We start from the raw sequence: 17,767 nt of genomic DNA, 5'->3' as shown, positions 1-17,767 counted from the left end.
TGGGAAGTCCACAGAGCACTCTCATCATTTAAAGATTTCACTGTTGGACTTCAAGGGCCTTCTTCATTCTCTTATTTCCCCACTTATTCACTAAAACTACTATCCTAAAGTAGTGCATTGAGTGACTGTTGGGGTGCCTGCTGGCTTGGTTGTATGTAATGAGATTTTTACATTCTCAAAGCATCTCCATTTTTAAACTTGGAAGTCATTGGGAATGCTGCTGCCTTAGTTAACCAATAGAGAATGTGAAACTCTCAACCGCATCAATAAAATTAGAATAAGACCAGAGCCTCAGCTGAGATTGTCCCTCTTTCAAATGTCTTTTGAACCCCAATAATAGAATAAAGCAACTAAAGTTATCTCTAACTTTGGTTGGCTGACTGAAAATAAAATATAGACTCTCTATATGTAGAAATCCAGTCTAAACATATATGTGTGTATATACACATGTACAGACAAAACATATCTCTAGTTAATAGTTCTTTTTTTCTGAGAGTATAGCCAAGACCCAGAACATGAGCTTTATGATATCCCAGTATGGTTGGGACTATTCAGATCTGTAGAAAAATTCACTTTAGAGAATCAACCCTTAGCTGAGTTCTCTTGGTTCAATAAGGATTTGAGAGGTGAGGGTTAAGTCACACCCCCTTAGCAGTCTCTATGATGTGAATTATTTTTAAAGCTAGAAGGGGTGAGGTGGTTTGGTTTTGTTTGTTTTACAAAAGCATCGATTAAGGGCCACATAAATACAGAGAAGCCAAGTGGTGACTGAACCTGGTCTCTCTGAAGCTCTCCATGGGAATTGGGGGGCCTGCTGCTTTCGCTGATTTGCATATGAGTAATCTGAAGAGTCACCCCCATCACCACTCCTCCACCTGTTTCTACTCTTCTGACATTCATTTTCCCATGAAGTTGAATGAAGTTGATCATGCCCCCTTCATAAGTTTTGGTATCCTCCAGAAATAGAAAAGGAGGGTGTGACATCATCATCATCATCGTCATCATCATCATCATCATCGTCGTCGTCGTCATCATCATCACCATCTCAAAAAATACACATAAGCCAAAATAGCCTGGGCAAGGAGAGAAGTACCCTTGAAAATGATCTGAGTTTTGTGATTTGGACAAAATGAACAGAGAAACGGTCAGACAAGAGAAAAGCAGTGGTTAGCCAAGGCTGAAGAATAGAGTCTATCTCTAATGCCATCACCTCTAATCTCACTGTTTCCTGTTCATACCCTACCCAGTCTATTCATTTCAGAGAGATAAGCCTCCTCACTGCTCACATTCGGCTTAGTTGATGATGAAGACCAAGCATCTCAAGGATCACAAAGTGATTCTGAAGGTACCCAGGAACAATCTGCAGGAGGTGAGCAAGCTTGAAGAGACTAGTACTGTGGCTGGAGTCTAGACTGAAAGGCTGGCTCTCATCATACCACGGCAGAGGGTCTGGAGGGTTAAGGAGCAAGGTTGGTTTCTAATGGAAACACACACACACACATATGCAGATCATTTTATTTTATTTTTAAAATTTTACTTATTTTTATATGTATGGGTGTTTTGTCTGCATGTATGTCTGTGCTCAAAGAGGGTGTCAGGCCTCCTGGGACTGGAGTTACAGATAATTGACGGCTGTCAGATGGGAGCTAGGAATCAAAGCCTGATCCTTCGGAGTGCCCTTAAGGATGAGCTCTCTACAGCCATAGTTCTCAGAGTTCAGGGACTGTTTTCTGAAGGAGGAGAAGGAAGAAGAGGAGGAGGAAGAAGAAGAGGAGGAGGGGGAAGAGGAGGAAAAGATCGTTCAGGGGAGGAGAACAGGCTGAGATTCACAGGTTGAGAACAGGGTCATGTGCATTGCACGGGTTACAGGAAAGGAAGTTAGCAAGCAGGTGCTTAGTCAATGCTGACGTCACAATTGAAAAGCACCCTAAAGAGAAGCAGCTACAAGCTTCCTGCTCGTCAGCTGGGCGATTATTTACATAGAGCTGAGGAAGGCTGAAGCCCACACCCTCATCACCATTCCCCAGCGCGTCCCCAGTCAAGCTTATCTTGGATGCTATGAAATGCTTCAGCTGAGCCACACGAAGCTTCGTTTGATTCAGTTTACACTCTGAAATGTACCCTCCCCTGCTCAGAATAGCTTTCCTTGGCTCCCCTACCCTCTTCAACCCTCCTAACTAACAATCTTCAGTTACTGCATTTCAGTGACAAACCTTGACAAGCAACAGCATCATTTAAGAAAAAAAAAAGCCTATCAAATTGATAAGATGAAATCACAATAATGATTAAAAACTCATGATGAGGGAAGGATTTGGTGTGGTCTCGCCCACATGGTGCAAAGGTTAACTACCTCCGCTCCCAGCCTTCTGGTTCGAATTCGAATTCTAAATCGAAGGTACAACCCCCGTGTGTTTAACATTCTTGGTTCCCATAGTGCTTATCTGCAGGTACAACCCCCTCTGTTCCTCCTCCAGGTTACAGACCTGGGAACAGAAAGGCAGGCAAGTTTAGTCTACTACTTCCTACCTCAGGGATCGGTGGCTCATTTCTTTCCCAAAACATTTACTCCTAGCATCACCCACCTCCTCCCACAAATAAGACTAAAGATACTGTTGCAATTTTCCAGTCCAAGTAGTGTTTGAAACGAGGGACCTAACAGTCAGAAAACAGAGGACTGAAGCTAAGAACATCTGTACAAGCCTGGGAGGCTAGATACGCCTGTGGCTTCTATTTTGCATACTTTCTCTAAGGTGTGGAGTCAGCCAAGACTGATACAGAGCCCTTCCTAAAGATTGTGAAGAACTTTTCTCAACCAGTTACATAGCTAGTGCTAATGGGTCCTTGAGTGTTCTCTCAGTGAAGTTCCGAGTTATACTCTAGACAGACAATGCTGGTAGGAATACATAATATGGAAAGCGCATAGGGAAATATGGAAATTCTGGCCAGTTTGCTTTTGTTCCCTCTTTACCTTTAAACGGTTTGTTCGTGGCGTGTTTTTTGTTTGTTTTTTTTTTTTTTTTTTTTTTTTTTTTTTTTTACAGGCTCGGGACTCGGAGGACTTGAAATGACATTTCCATGCTGCTTCCTTGGCCTTCCTTCAAAATCATGCACTTTACAAGAGCGTGCAGGTTGGAATTTGCGACTCTGTCCCGCCCCACCCACCTCCCGGCTCCGGGAGCCTGCTCCGGAAGAACACCCAAGGCCTCCGCGGGCACCCGAGCACTTAAAGAAGCCAAAGGCCAAGCTGATTGGTTGAAGCTCGTGATTCACTGTCATAGCCAACCAATCCTGGGGCTCTGTCGAAGCAAGGTACTATCCCTTCGCTGATCGCTCTGGAGCTCTGGCTAGAGGCCTCTGCTGCGGTCACTGTCCCCCGCACCGTGTTGCATGAGTGCATCGGGCCACAGGCATCTGGGAGGGAGGGTCGGCTCGGTTGCCTGGCCCCCCGCACAGCTGCAGCTCCGCTGGGCAGGGAAGGGTTCTGGATTCTGCTACTGCCCCCGAGGCTGACAGGTAGGTGTTGCCAACCCCGTTCTGTGAGTGTGATCTCTCTGTACCATTGTCACCAAGTTGGGACAAGTCTGCGGAGTGCAATGGACAGGAAAATGGAATTCCTTTAGGGAAATACCTAAATGACGGGAAACTGACTCAACAGAGCGAGAGTGGAAACAAAACAAAACGAAACACCCCCAGAGGTTATGTGTTTCCTGCTAGGGAAACATGGTTTGGAAGATTCATTGAGAATGATCGTGATGATGTGACCAGCCAAAAATTCTGGTACTAAATCGGGGAAGAAATCTGGATGACAGAAATCGCGCAGAATTTCTTTCCTTCTAAGTGGTTTCCGCGGTTCCTAGGACGACCAGAGGAGAGTCTGTCTGGGGTTTGCACAATCAACATATCCTCCTCAACACAGCTTTCCAGAGTAATCTGAATCCTGACCTGAATCATGACCTCTTGGAACTGGAGCATTAGCACCCCTGCTTCCCTATCCCCAACCCAAAACAAACAAACAAAAAACCAGGAGCAGCCTGGACTCATCCATACCCTCCATCCTCCAGGACACTGGATTTTTGTGCTCCCTGTAATAAAGTCAGTTTGAGGGCCACTCTTACTTATTGCTGATAATATTTTGTCTCTAGGAGAGAGAAGAAAATGGAAGGTGTTTGGAAAGTCCCAAGGAAAGAGTGCTAAATGGCTTTGTTTGGTATGGGGAGAAGAGGGTGAAAACACTGTTCAAGGGTTACAGGGTGTGGCATATTCATTTGCAGGTGAGATCTCCGGAGGGACATTCGTGTTTGCCTTCTATCTTTAACTGTGTACCTGAGATTTTCCCCCACAACACATCCAAAGTCCAAGTCCAAGAGTGCAAAAGCCCAGAAGAAGGTAAATCCTAGCTTTCCAAAGTGTTTCTCTTCTCCTTTCTAGATGACTGACAGGAAGGTTGTCCTGCCCATTCCAGGGATGGAGAGCTCACCCCTTTAGAAATAGAAGTAGGCCAAGGGACTGAGGGGAGTGTGTGTGTGTGTGTGTGTGTGTGTGTGTGTGTACTAGAGAACAGTACGTTTCTTTGAAGATGTTTGAAGATGCTTGCAACAGATGTAAAAATTCAACTGTCCACTCCTACATAGAAAAGAAAACTAAGGGATGTTGAGCAGCCTGAGCCAAAGTTGGCCTTCTGTTAAGCATTCCTATTGTGTGCAAGGAGAAGTAGAGACTATAAAAAAAAAAAAAAAAGTAAAAGTAGATTCCTATTTTGTGAAGTAGAAGCCACAGAGACTATCACGATGGATGATAACATTCCTCCTGCAGGCTCAGTTGGAAATGACTCATGTGAGTGGCCAGTACTTAGATAACAGAGAGTAAACAAGGAGATCCCTCCTTGATGAGTGTCTCTGGGTGCTGAGTGAGACAGTGACAGACAGGAGGGATCACTATGTCCCAGAGCTGTGCAAGGCTCTCTGTCTTCCTGGGTCATAGTTCAGCCTCTGCTCAGCCTCACAGCTGACTGGCTCCCAGGCTGCTTAATTCCAGGGTGCGTTCTTTGTCTTTGTCGGAATACAGGGAAATCATTGAAAACTGGCTGTCAGTTCGCACTCCCGACTAACAGGGTAACCATCTCAATTGATGTGAAATACCAATGTTCTCCATGCTCATCTCCTGGGTTGCCCTAAACCCAAGGATTTCCTTATGAGGAAAGATGTGGAAGTAACTGTTGTCTGGGATTCCCTCAGAATATACATAAATCCTGGCTACGAAGCATTGGCACTGGTTGCCATGGTGTGAATTCAACAGAATAAGACAGCACTGGAGAAATTGGGGACATTGTGACATTCCCCTGGGCCTTATGGTCTACTTAAAAATCAATAACCAACTAAAATGTTTCCTGAACAATCTCAGTTGTACTTAGGACAAAGGTAGGAGTTCTGACCTGCCTACAGTTTATAGCCCTCGGGGGTAGCTGTGAGGAAAGATCATATAAGATAAAAATAAATAAATCAAAGTGGTGCCTGATGTGGAGGGTGGCTCGAGTCACAGTGTTTAAGGAAATGATGGTAAAAAGACAATAAGGGGAAAAAAAATCAAAATTTGAATTCATTTCCCAGGCTAGTAAAACAGAACAACCATTCTATTTTTGAATTTTACTGTAAAATTGGATAAATCACATTGAAAATATTATTATACCTTTAGGGTAACATAAGTGTTTCTGAGAACATTAAAGTAGGCTAAGGTAAACCACAATGTTTAGTATATTCGGTGTAGTAAATGCATTTTTTTCCTCAATGGTATTTCCAACCTCCAATGAGTTTATTGTGCTGTAACTTCCATTGGAAATAATGGAGAAACTCTACAATGTGGTCATTTTAAAAATCCATTTGTGGGTTGAGGTGATGGCTTAGTGTGTAAAGCATCTGCCACTATAGTCATGAAGACCAGTGTTGAAAGCTTGCACATCAGTAAAGAGCTGGGCATGGTAGCACACATCTGTAATTCCAGTGGTGAGGTGAGAGGCAGAGACAGGAAGCTTCCCTGGAAGCTCCTGGCCAGCTAGCTTAGGGTACACAGCTAAGAGGAACATTTGGGAAAGATTGTGGCAAGTGCAGAACAATACCTGGGCTTACCCTCTGACCTGGACCAATGTGCTGTGGCACACACCCATCTGCACTCACACACAGATGACGAATATGTACACTCACACATACTTCCCATTCTTGGAGCTCCATTTGCAAAGACATGTGAGCATCCTCATCCTGCCTTTTTGAGAGCCTCGGTAACTTGGAGAGAATGAAGGCAAGGCTGGAAGAAAATGGCTAGGGGATATCAACTGCAAGAGGATGAGACCTGTGTCAAAGAGGGAGGGGAGCATGTGACGCCAGGAGGAATACTGGCGTACTGACCCTAAGACACCTACATCTTAAGATACAAGGTCAAGAGAGACAGACAAAAGTTCTGTACACATATCCTCAGATGCATGGTCTTCCTGTCTGCCAAAACAGACAGTAAGAAGGTGACTCGAATTAGATTTATAGAAGGAAAAACCGAGGAAACATGGCACTGTGTGTTCACAGAGCAGGGAGAGATGGGAAATCATTTTAGTCAGCAGTTCTTGGCTGAGTAAAGGATGTTCAGGCTGGGTAAGTATGCCTGAGGTTAGTTAGACAGCTGCTTAGAATTTACACTATTCCCTAGGTCAAGATTCTCTCTCTCTCTCTCTCTCTCTCTCTCTCTCTCTCTCTCTCTCTCTCTCTCTCTCTCTCCTTCCCTCCCTCCCTCTCTCTCTCTCCTTCCCTCCCTCCCTCCTTCCCTCCCTCTCTCTCTCTTTCTCTCTCTGCCTCTCTCCCTCTTTCTCTCTGTTTCTCTCTCTCTTTCTCTGTCTCTCTCTCCCTCCTTCTCTCCCTTCCTCCCCCCTTTTTCACTGTCACAGTTGATAGGATGCACAGAGTCTGTTATTTAAATATGCCTTGCATTTTCCACTTTAGGTCAGGATGGGGTTTATATTCTCGAAATCAATGAATGAAAACATGAGAAACCAACAGGAGTTCATGGTTATGCACGCTCAACTTCAGGTATGTGTTAGTTAAGATGCTATGTTCCTAATCATGTTAAGTTTCTGGAATGGTGCTCTAGAGGCATGTTCTCTTTGACTCCTTTTGACCCCTAATTAAGATGCTCTTGGGCTCAATCCTCAAAGACAAGGTGAAGTGGATGACCAAGCAACTGATGAACGGCCCATGTCTCCAATCCAGATACTTGAACCAAAATTTTCATAGTACTAGGTGATTGCTTGGAGTATATTATGAGCAGAATACATTCTTCTCCAAGGCATTCTGGATTCCTAGAACCTGTGAGTATATTAGGAATATGGTACCTTACATGGAAAGGGACTTTACAATGTGTTCATCTAAAGAAGTGTTTCCTGGATTATCAGTATGGGTCCATTGTAATTTCCAGGGCCTTTAAAAGAACGTGTGTGTGTGTGTGTGTGTGTGTGTGTGTGTGTGAGAGAGAGAGAGAGAGAGAGAGAGAGAGAGAGAGAGAGAGAGAGAGAGAGTCTTAAACACAACCTTAGCTTCACTCTACTGGCTTTGAAGATGGAAAGAGCCCAGGCCACGGGCCAAAAAGTACAGGCAGCCTTAATAAGTTGGAAAAGCCAAAGAAACAGAATTTCCCCTGCCGCCTCCAGAGAGACAGAGCCTCACCAGCTTGTCTCGGCCCTATAACCTTATATCATAACTTGTTAAGGCAGCATTAGGAAATTGTTATAGACCGTGGTGCTTGACCTTGGATTGTACAGGAGATGTTTAGAAAAAAAATCAAAGAGATTGCTGAACTGTCTAATATAAGCCATCAACATATTTTAAAATATTACGACACAGCTGAATGTTAAAAAGTTCCACCCACATTGTTTTGCTAAGGTTTTAGACAATGATCATGAGGCCCCTGTGGTCTGTTCTGGCTCGAAGAGTAGAACGCCCTACTCTCAGGCAGCATAAGTGAGAGATAACCTAGACGCCTGGATAAATCCATAGCATCCTGACTGTGTGCATGACCTGTCCTCAGTCTCCTGGTCTGTATCCTAGAGGCAATATACCCTCCTGAGATGCTCCAAGAAGTAAAAACTATGCACATTATATAGAATGTGTATTCTATAGAACGTGTACTGTAATGTCTCTTGCTTATATTAGGTGCTGCTGTCATTGCTATTACAAATATATATATTTTTAAGTGTTAGGGTTTCATAGAGCCCAGGATAGCTTCAAATTGGTTATGTAGTCTAAGATGGCCTTGAGCTTCTAGTCCTCCCGACTGTCTCTTCAGTGATAGGATGATTGGTATGTACCGCCATACCCTGCTGATATGGTAGGATTATTGGTATGTACCACCATACCCCACTGATGTGATAGGATTGATGTACTGCCATCTCCCGCTGATGTTTCCATGTGGGATAATGATTCCTTTGGGGAAAATTGAAAGAATGGGCAAGTTACTTACTGTAACCGAGCAGTGACCAGAGGAAACGTATAGGCTAGGAATCAGCTCTATATCTCAGAAACAAGAATGGTGTGTGGGTGGAAACTACAAGAGTTTCATTCTTATATCAGACTACATGACATCAGGATCTGTGAAGATCTGGGGACTTTATTCCTCTTGGAACTTACAGAAAACCAGAGACTCCCACACCAGAGGAGTTCATCACTGCATAGAAGCAGTGTGAGCATAATGCTGATGCCACTTCCTCCTGCTACTCAAAGCTTATGCACTCTGTGGATTTGGGGTATGGGGGACACTGAGTGTCAGAATCCCTACTGTTATAGGGAACCATGAACAAGAGGAAACTGGAGGCTTTTGCTTTGTTTCACTCCTCAAGGTTGTTCACTGACACGCAAGCAAGAGATGGCTCCGGTAGCTAGGGCCTTGCCTTTTTTGACCTACCCATCAAGAATGTGTGGGATGTTCATGGTCCTTGGTAGTCACCTGACTGACCACAGGCAAGAGAACAGCTTTAAGTCCTTCCCCATGGGTGCCAGTGAGCAGGCTTTCTGTATGTGGCATTGGGGTCGAGTTGTATCCGCCATCACTCTTCAGCTTAGCTAAACCACAAGTGAACCCAACCTGGGAACCCAGCCCCTTTCGAGCCAGAAGATTTGTCTCAACTGGAAGAAAACAGGTTGAAATTCTCCCAAGGGTTTTGGCTACCGCATCTGCGTGCAACCGAGAGACTAAGGTGTGGTCTGACCAGCCTTCATTTGGCCAGCAGATGGACCCCTACCTTCTACTTGTCCTGTCTTGGATTCCTGACTCAGCAGTGGACATGTCACACCTGAGGCTCACATGCCTTCCGCAGAGCAAAGGTTATTTTAAGCAAAAGCTCACCAGACTACCTTACCTTCAATTACTCACTGAAGGCAAATCCCCTCACAATTTGTATGCTGGAAACCCAACCCCAATATGGCTTCATTTGGAAATAGGGTCTTTACAGAGGTAACCAACTTAAAATAAATCCTTAGAGTGGGTCTTAATCTGATATGTTGGAGACTTTTAAGAGGAAATTTAGTCATGCACGCCAAATATGTCATTTACAAGCCAGGGACAGAGGTCTCCTCACAGCTTGTGCAGGAATCAACTACATTGACTTTTGGATTTCTAGATTTCAGAACTGAGACAAAAAACAAAACAAAACAAAACAACCTTTTTTTTTTTTCTTTTCTATTGCTTAAACTAGCCAGTTTTGTGGTCTCTTTTGAGGGAGCCAGGGCCACTATGCAGTTTTAGCAAACTAAAGCAGAGAGCACTTGGAGCCTGTGTCCAGAAGGGGGTGCTGGTGTATTGGGCAAGGGGGCCCTGCAGTTCGACTGCAATTTTCTACTTCTCTCCCTATTTCTATAAGCCCTGCAAAGAGGAGCATCAGACAGGTCATGAGTGGGAGAGATTTGGTCACCATGAGGTTTTTGTACAGAATGGCGCGTCAATTTCACTGCACACGCACATGTGTGAACGACCGTATCTGAATTGCGTCAAGGTCCTTTCCTCACTGCAGACTTTGCTCAGACTACAGCAGTTGAATGTGGCCCACCTTTCATTCAAAGGATTCAACCTAAGTGCTGTAGGGTCCCTACGTAGTTTCAGGAGTTCATACATTTTTGTACTTCCCAATACTGCTGCCCGAGAGAGGGGGAGAAAGGGAGAGGGAGGGAGGGAGGAGGGGTTGTTTAAGATGGAAGGGACCCACATTAGTAGTTACAATGATATTATCATCAATCCTTAGTTTTCCGGTAGAAACTGCTTCTTCTAACTTCTATTACTGAGAATGAGCTATGCAGTTAAAATGAACAGTTTTTCACAGTGCCACTAGATGGCACACATAAACAACTTTATAACTCCAGGAAACCTGGAAAGAATCCTGATGTTATTTATGTAGGATGGGAACGGGAAGCCTAACACAGAGAAAGAAATATACAGATGCCGGCCCGAGCTATGCAGTGGGACTGTAGGCAGAACAGTATGATCATACAAAGATTAGTGGGCAGAAAAAGTTTGTTGTTTGCTGTGTTCAGGGAACAACATGAGAGAAAAACGAAAGCTAGCCATGAGAGCCAGGCTGTCTATGTGCTGAAAACTTAAGGTAGTGTAGATTCTCTTAGTTTTTAGTGAGATTGGACCTTGTACATAAAAGATGTAGTGTCTTAACTCTGGTTAATTGTTAGTGGAGCCACCTGAAAAAAGGGAGTCTCAGTTGAAGAACTACTTCAGTTAGATTGAATTGTGTCTATTAGAGATTGTCTTAACTAATGAATGATATGGGAGGGCCCAGCCCACTGTGGGCAGCACCATCCCTAGGCAGGTAAGTCTGGGCTGTATAAGGAAGCTAGTTGAATAGGAGCCTCTGGATAGAAAATAGTGTTTTCCACATGGTTCCTACCTCCAGGTTCCAGCCCTGAGTTCTAGACCTGACTTCTCTCAGTGAGGGATTTCGACCTGGAAAATGAAATAAATCCTGCCCTTCTCATGTTGTTTTTTGGTCATGGTGAACCAAACAAGAGCAGTTCCTAATGTGGAACTAATAAGAAACACTTCCAGGCACACACCAAGGGGTTTCTGTTTTTAGACATTACGACAGTCAGCGATTTATGTGAATTTCTGTGGTGTGCCTATCGAGTGCTAAAATACCTTGGTGATTTCTTCTCTCAAGGGATCACACATTCTCAAACAGGGTAGAGATGGCAGCCAATGAGTCCACTACCTTGTTAAGAACCAAAACGATGTATGTTAAGTGTGTCTGCTGACTACAGAACGGCCGGGGCTTTTCTAAAGACCACATACTCAGTTAACCCTTAGTCCTGGCAGTGAGCCGATGCCAGCTAGTTAATGAGGGAATAAACATGAAAAAGTGAGGATGAGAGCTTTTCTCTCTGTCTGTTCTGACGTGGTTCAAATATTTTATGTAGGGCTTTTCCTAGAAGAAAAAAATATTTGGATCATGTTTAATAAGCACACTTTTAAATCTACTAGAAAAACTGGTATTAGTTTTAGGTTCATTGTTAGGTTTTGTTTAGAATATTTGATGAATCTAGCTATTGGTTTAGCAGGTTACTTATAATAATTAGGACATTAGAGACCTGAATTTATTATATATGGGTATATTTTAGTTTTCCAATCATTACACATTGTTTAGATGCCAAATACTATTAAGACATAATTTTTAGTTATATTTTTCCAAAAGAAGAACATTAACTTCAAGTTTCATTTGCTTCAAAAGTTTTGAGCATGAAGACCTCAAAGTTTTTAAAACTAGAGTAGAGTGAGAGATTATGTTATTACCGTTCTTCTTCCCTCCTTCCCTCATTCCCTGCTGATCCATGGTGAGGTCTCTCAGATGCCTCCTTACTAAGACACCCGCTGCCCTGCGTCTCCTTTGTTGCAACATGCAACAAAGGTCTCAGATTTTCAATCCTAGGTGTATCATTGTTGTTGTCATTGTTATTGTTGTTGCTGTCGTTGTTGTCCCTTGAAATAGGGCGGCAATGAAGCCCAACTTGGCCTCATACTCACAATTCTTCTTTCTATGCCTCCTCTTGAGTTCTAGAAGGACAGGCATACCCTACCAAGCCTGGTGCAGAACTCTTACCCTGTATCTTGTGTGAGAGAGCTTTATAACTAGAGCCCAGTGTTTTGAGTCCAGTCCTTTTTATCTTTGACAACCCCTTCTGCATAGTTAGATGGCTCCTTTCCCCTTCTGTGTACCGTGTGCCTGTCATGTCATGCAGTCCTGGGGTCTTGTGACACTCTCATCTCATTTGGGGCATCCTCTGAGTTCTTGGCTGACTTATAAATTTTGATACACCGAGTTCACTCTTTACCATAAAGTTTATTCATGTGTCAAGGACAGCATGTTCTGTGTTGAACGCAGCATCATACTGTTTAGTCTCAAAATCTTTATAAAGCTCTCTGCCACTGCCTTTAATAGTTCCCAGTTTTAGACTGATATCTACTTGATGTTTATTAGGGAGAAAAAAGTCTACCTTGTGTTAGCTCATTTAGACAGTAGTTCTTAATCCCAGCTGCATACTAGAACTACCTAGATGATGCCCTGCCAAAAAACTAAACTAAACTTATGCTGACCAAACCTCCAATTAACATATGGAATAACTCTTTTGGGGTGTTAGTATGGGTACTGGGACTTTGAAGAACTCCACAGATGTTTATGGCTCAGGACACTGATGCTGAACTTTTCTGGGTCTTGTTTTGATTTAGACGCCTTTTCATATGAACAGAAATTATTAATTGCTGTATTTATATCACTTTGTAAGATATACTCTTAGTTCTTGCCCTTTCTCCTCGTCTGTTCATTTTTCCTTGGAACAATCTTCGTTTGACAGGCGACCACATGTGGCACAGGCATTAGAGGAGGCATCTCTGATTGAAGGCTTCTCTGCTGCAGTTTACAGTCACCTAGGAAACATGAGGCGAGTTGTTCTGAGGATATTGACCATGCTCCCTGGGGAGTCTGGCCATGACTTCTAAGCTCTTCAATGCTGTGGATCCTTGAGTCCCAGTTATCTTCTCCAGCTACCTCTGACTCATATTCTCTACCCAAGTCTCTGCGTGAGTTCTCCTGGCCCTAGGGTTTAGTGACCTTCTGGTATGCTACCTCCTTCTAAGTTTTAATTATCTCTCGGACACCTTCCATGGGAAAGGGAACCAGGCAGATGCTTATGTAGCTGAGATTAACCCAACTGTCTCTCTCAGTCCTGCCTGAACCCAGATCCGCCTTGCACCCATTGTCTCTCTACTTCGATTCCCCCTCCCAGAATCCTCTCTGTTTAGGGATTTCCTAGGTCCACCTGGGGTTTACTTAGTATGCTCCTGTCCTACAGGAGAGGCCAAGTGGCCAAGCCTTATCCTTACACCAAATCTCGTTCTCCTCTCTCAGTTCCTGCCATGTAGAACGAGGACACAAGGAGAAACTGAGAAATTGAGTCATGTTTCTTTTCTTCCATCATGAGCCCAAGCTTTCTGTTTCTAAGCTTTGCCCTGTCTGGGTTTTAGAATGTAAAAGACAAGAAAAAAGAGTTTCTCTCTGAAGAATCAGGCTCTTTTCAAAGCATAGACTTACATTTTCATTTTGCTACTGCTCCGTGGATTTTTTTTTTTTAAATCCAATCAGATATTGCGTCCTGTGTTTCCGGCTGTACAAAGCCAAGAAAAGCACTGGTTGAAGTGCCATGAGACAAAACATGTGACAAACAAATATCTCTATTGACATCCCTCCATCACTGTATGAAGACCTGGCATTTCAATTTGTAGTTGGGTGCATTTGGAAGGCAACATGAGTGGAGGGCAAAATTATTTCCATGCAAGTATTAACAAGAAAGGCCAGCACAGCATGTGTTTAGTGACCCATCCATCTTCCTTCATATGAAACAGAAAAGCCTGGAAACTTATCTGTGGCTTGGATCTACAATAATACAGTCAAGACCTCAGGAAGCAGGGCACTGTCCTGTATACATTTGAAGGAATTGCCACTGCCAAAAGGGACAGTTACAGCCAGGAGGAGGTGGCACATGCCTTTAATCCCAGCACTTGGGAGGCAGAGGCAGGTGGATTTCTGAGTTCGAGGCCAGCCTAGTCTACAGAGTGAGTTCCAGGACAGCGAGGGCTATACAGAGAAACCTTGTCTTGGAAGAAAAAGAAAAAGAAAAACAACAACAACAACAACAACAAAAAACCAAAAGGGACAGTTGCACAGAGCCGTTCAGAGCAACTTAGTCTATTGTGATTTAAGCAATGGAAAACTGTCTCAGAACAAAGGGAGGAGGAAAAGCAGGTCTTACCACCCTTCCAAGATGGCAGGTCAGTAACTGCCCTTTTGTCTTTTGTGCTTAGCTGGAAAGGCAGCTGACCATACAGAATGAGATGAGAGAAAGGCAAATGGCTATGCAGATCGCCTGGTCTCGGGAATTCCTCAAATATTTTGGAACGTTTTTTGGCATTGCAACCATCTCTTTAGCGACTGGGTATGTTTACAATTTACTTGAAGAGTTTCTGAAATAACAAAGTCTTTGCCATGGTCATAACACAGTTAGGTTGACTGGAGTAGGCCTGTGAGTGTTAAACCTTGTGTATCTATGTAAACAAAGAAAGCTCCCTTAGCTTCCTCGTCTGTAGAACAAGAGTAGTACCAGCTCATCCTGCCTTTAGTTCCTAATGTTCCTATTGTCTATTTCTCTAGTCTAAGTTAAAGAGAGTTCACTTGACACCAAGATGGATGACCTCTGCGATCATCCCAGAGGCCTTGAACGGTAGCTCTCAATCCTTGTCTGAAATCCTTGTCTGCTTTATAAGAAGGATCGAAGCCCTGAGATCAAAGGAAGATTAGCAAGTCATAGACCCTCCCCTTGAGAACCAAAGAATCTGGCAAGGTGTGTTGGACAAGGAAATTCAATTGTTCAGTTTCTATAGAAGACTCAGATGAATTAAATAGCTTACGAGATAGAATACATTCTTCCAAAGGTGTTTTTTTTTTCTCCTTACAAGGATAAGATATGTATTTGCAGGTTATATTTGACCTTAGTCATTTTATTTCTGAAACAGAGCAATAAAGCGAAAGAAGCCAGCCTTTCTCGTTCCCATAGTCCCACTAAGCTTCATCTTCACCTACCAGTATGACCTGGGCTATGGAACTCTTCTACAAAGGATGAAAAGTAAGTCTTCCTAAACTAGAGTTTCTGTGTCGTAATTGACCTGCGGTTCAGGATGGGAGCTGAGAGATGGCTCAGTTGCTAACATGCTCACTCTTCAAGCAGAAGGTCCTGAGTTCAATCCCCAGTACCCATGTGAAAAAGCTGGATGTGATGGTACAAGTTTGTAATCTCAGTACCACGGAGGCAGAGACAGGCAGATCTCTGGGGCTCCCATATAGCCAGACTAGCCTACTTGGCAAGCTCCAGGCTAGTCTGAGATCTTGTGTCAAGCACAAAAACAAACACAGAGATAACGTCAGGCCTCCTCACGCAAGTGTACACACATGAACCCATACATGCACATCTACACATAAATGTTACACACACACACATCCTCTCCTTATAAATCTTTGAGTAATGTGGATTCTGATAGGATGATTTTCCTATGATTCAGAGGACCAGCATCTCTACTTCTTATAATGCAGTGGCATGGAATCAGCTTTTACTAGCTCATAAGAACTAATTGCTAAATGTTTAGAAATTTTGCATAATGGATATGAGGCACACTTGTTTTTAAAATATTAAATAAAATAGGTTTATTTATTTATAATTAAGTAAGAACAAAGACTTATACTTAAATTATAATAAACACTAAATTTCATTTAAAACAAAAGTATTAAATACTCAGAACTCACCTGTTTTTAATTATTTTTCTATTCTATGTAATCATAGATTACTTGTATCAATTGTATCTGCATTATGCAAATGAAGACACAGCATACAGATGCAACGAAGAATACCAGCTCTCATTGGTGGTTTGTGATTGGTCATGTGAGGAGTATTTACATTTTGGAAACTGGCGAACCACCAAGTCAAGGCTTAGCCTTGTGTTCTGTTGATCACCTAGGTCAGGGGTTGGAAAATGCTGACATTTTAAACCTTTGGGAAAGAATTCTAATGATTTCTATAAGTATTCTTCAGTTTGCAGGGAACTTATTGTTAGTGTCAATTCACGTTTGTTTGTGTGTGTTGTATATTGGTCAGATCAAGGTAATTATGGCTATCTCTTCGTGCCCTTATCATTTCTTTTGTGCACTATTTCTGAGACACAGTCTCCCTGTGTGGCCCAGGCTGACCTTGAACTCGTGATCCTCTTGTCTTATCCCCTGAGTGATAGAATATAAGCATGTAATGTGTTTCTCCTGACTGGTGTAGTCCTTCTCCTGAGTCAAATGGATGAGATGCTGAACTCTGAGATTAAAGGTCCAGGATGCAGTCACCACAGTGTGTTCCTGGAACAGCAGTCAGGTCCTCTTACCTCATTACACTTATGACGCCTTCATCAGCTTACACATTTCTGCATTTTACTTAAGGTGAAGCTGAGGATATATTGGAAACAGAGAAGACGAAGTTGGAGCTGCCAAAAGGACTGATCACCTTTGAAAGCCTTGAAAAAGCCAGAAGGGAGCAAAATAAATTCTTCTCCGAAAAATGAAGTCACAGTTACCCTCAAAGCACATATTATGTCTCAAAAGCACAAAATCGTTGGCTTGAATCATGGTGTTTACAGTTTTTTAAATGATCAACATTTTGATACGACACATTTTTATTTTAGAATATTAAAATTCAAAATGAATTTGTTGAACTATTTTAAAATAAAATTTCTAACACTCAACCAAATCATGACAGTATTCTAAATAACATTCAAATTTCTTGTGTGTATGTGTTTTACAAGTATCCAAATGCAAATTTAATAAATTATGTTGTTCTGAATTTGACCCCAATGTCCTGCTGCTTGAGGTCCTATGAGACCGACTTTCCACTCAGGATTCAGTTTTCCCAGGCATCTGCTGCTGTATCCTGTCCTACTGTTTGGAGGAGGAGGGGGAGGGAGCGGAAAGGAGGAGTTGATGAAGTTGAGAGATATAAATTGGGGTCTGTAGGGAGTGTGGGGAGGGAAATGGGTTGATCTTATTTCATTGTATACAAATATGACAGTCTTAATCAACCAATGAATAAACAAATAAATAGAAGAAATTATAGAGGAAAGAGATGGTGATTTCATCTGATGGATCCAGACACAATGGAATCTACCATAATATCAACTAATCAGGAGGCTAGGTCAGAAGGTTCTTAAGTTTGAGACCAGGCTGAGCAGTGTAACAAGATTCTGTCATACACACACACACACACACACATACACACACACACAATCTCATAATACTAGTATGTTATTGGTGTCCAGAATAGTTCATCCAGGGTCCCCAATGAAGGAGCTAGAGAAAGGACCCAAGGAGCTGAAGGGTTTGCAGCCTGTTAGGACAAACAATAAATATGAACTAACTAGTACTCCCAGAGCTCCCAGGGACTACACCACCAACCAAAGAGCACACATGGTGGGACTCATGGCTCCAGCAGCATATGTATAGCAGAGGATGGCCAAGTTGGTCATTAATGGGAGGAGAGGCCCTTGGTCCCGTGAAGGTTCTATGCCCCAGTGTAGGGGAATGCCAGGGCCAGGAACCAGGAGGGGGTGGGGTGGTGAGTTGGGTGGGAGCGGGGGAGGGAACAGGAGTTTGTTTTAG

General features: G+C 43.0%; 1 protein-coding gene across 3 annotated transcripts; it reads left to right on the top strand.

Moving 5' to 3' along the window:
- Window positions 1–1,054: 1,054 nt before the first annotated feature.
- Window positions 1,055–16,960, top strand: Plgrkt (plasminogen receptor with a C-terminal lysine). Of its 3 annotated transcripts, XM_031390056.1 has the most exons (8): window positions 1,055–1,144; window positions 1,248–1,369; window positions 3,042–3,309; window positions 4,272–4,386; window positions 6,981–7,067; window positions 14,386–14,516; window positions 15,094–15,203; window positions 16,556–16,960. In XM_031390056.1, the coding sequence occupies exons 5-8, from the start codon at window positions 6,987–6,989 to the stop codon at window positions 16,675–16,677; spliced, it is 444 nt and encodes a 147-aa protein (XP_031245916.1). In that variant the 5' UTR covers window positions 1,055–1,144; window positions 1,248–1,369; window positions 3,042–3,309; window positions 4,272–4,386; window positions 6,981–6,986; the 3' UTR covers window positions 16,678–16,960. The 3 variants fall into 3 exon arrangements, with proteins under 3 accessions (XP_031245916.1, XP_031245917.1, XP_031245915.1); XM_031390057.1 differs by lacking the exons at window positions 1,055–1,144; window positions 1,248–1,369 and adding an exon at window positions 1,979–2,395; XM_031390055.1 differs by lacking the exons at window positions 1,055–1,144; window positions 1,248–1,369; window positions 3,042–3,309 and adding an exon at window positions 3,316–3,513.
- Window positions 16,961–17,767: the final 807 nt, after the last annotated feature.

The sequence above is a fragment of the Mastomys coucha genome, unplaced genomic scaffold, assembly GCF_008632895.1.
Source record: "Mastomys coucha isolate ucsf_1 unplaced genomic scaffold, UCSF_Mcou_1 pScaffold21, whole genome shotgun sequence".
In the NCBI taxonomy this organism is placed as follows: Eukaryota; Metazoa; Chordata; class Mammalia; order Rodentia; family Muridae; genus Mastomys; species Mastomys coucha.
The sequence above is the reverse complement of the archived record's forward strand: the minus strand, read 5'-3'. Positions and strand labels throughout refer to the sequence as shown.

What these genes read in the sequence shown, in the direction of transcription:
- Plgrkt (XM_031390056.1), top strand. Translation starts at nt 6,987, where the DNA reads ATGGGGTTTATATTCTCGAAATCAATGAATGAAAACATGAGAAACCAA. An exon ending in TTATGCACGCTCAACTTCAG is followed by an intron (nt 7,068 to 14,385) that starts GTATGTGTTAGT and finishes TTTTGTGCTTAG; the next exon opens with CTGGAAAGGCAGCTGACCAT. An exon ending in ACCATCTCTTTAGCGACTGG is followed by an intron (nt 14,517 to 15,093) that starts GTATGTTTACAA and finishes TTTCTGAAACAG; the next exon opens with AGCAATAAAGCGAAAGAAGC.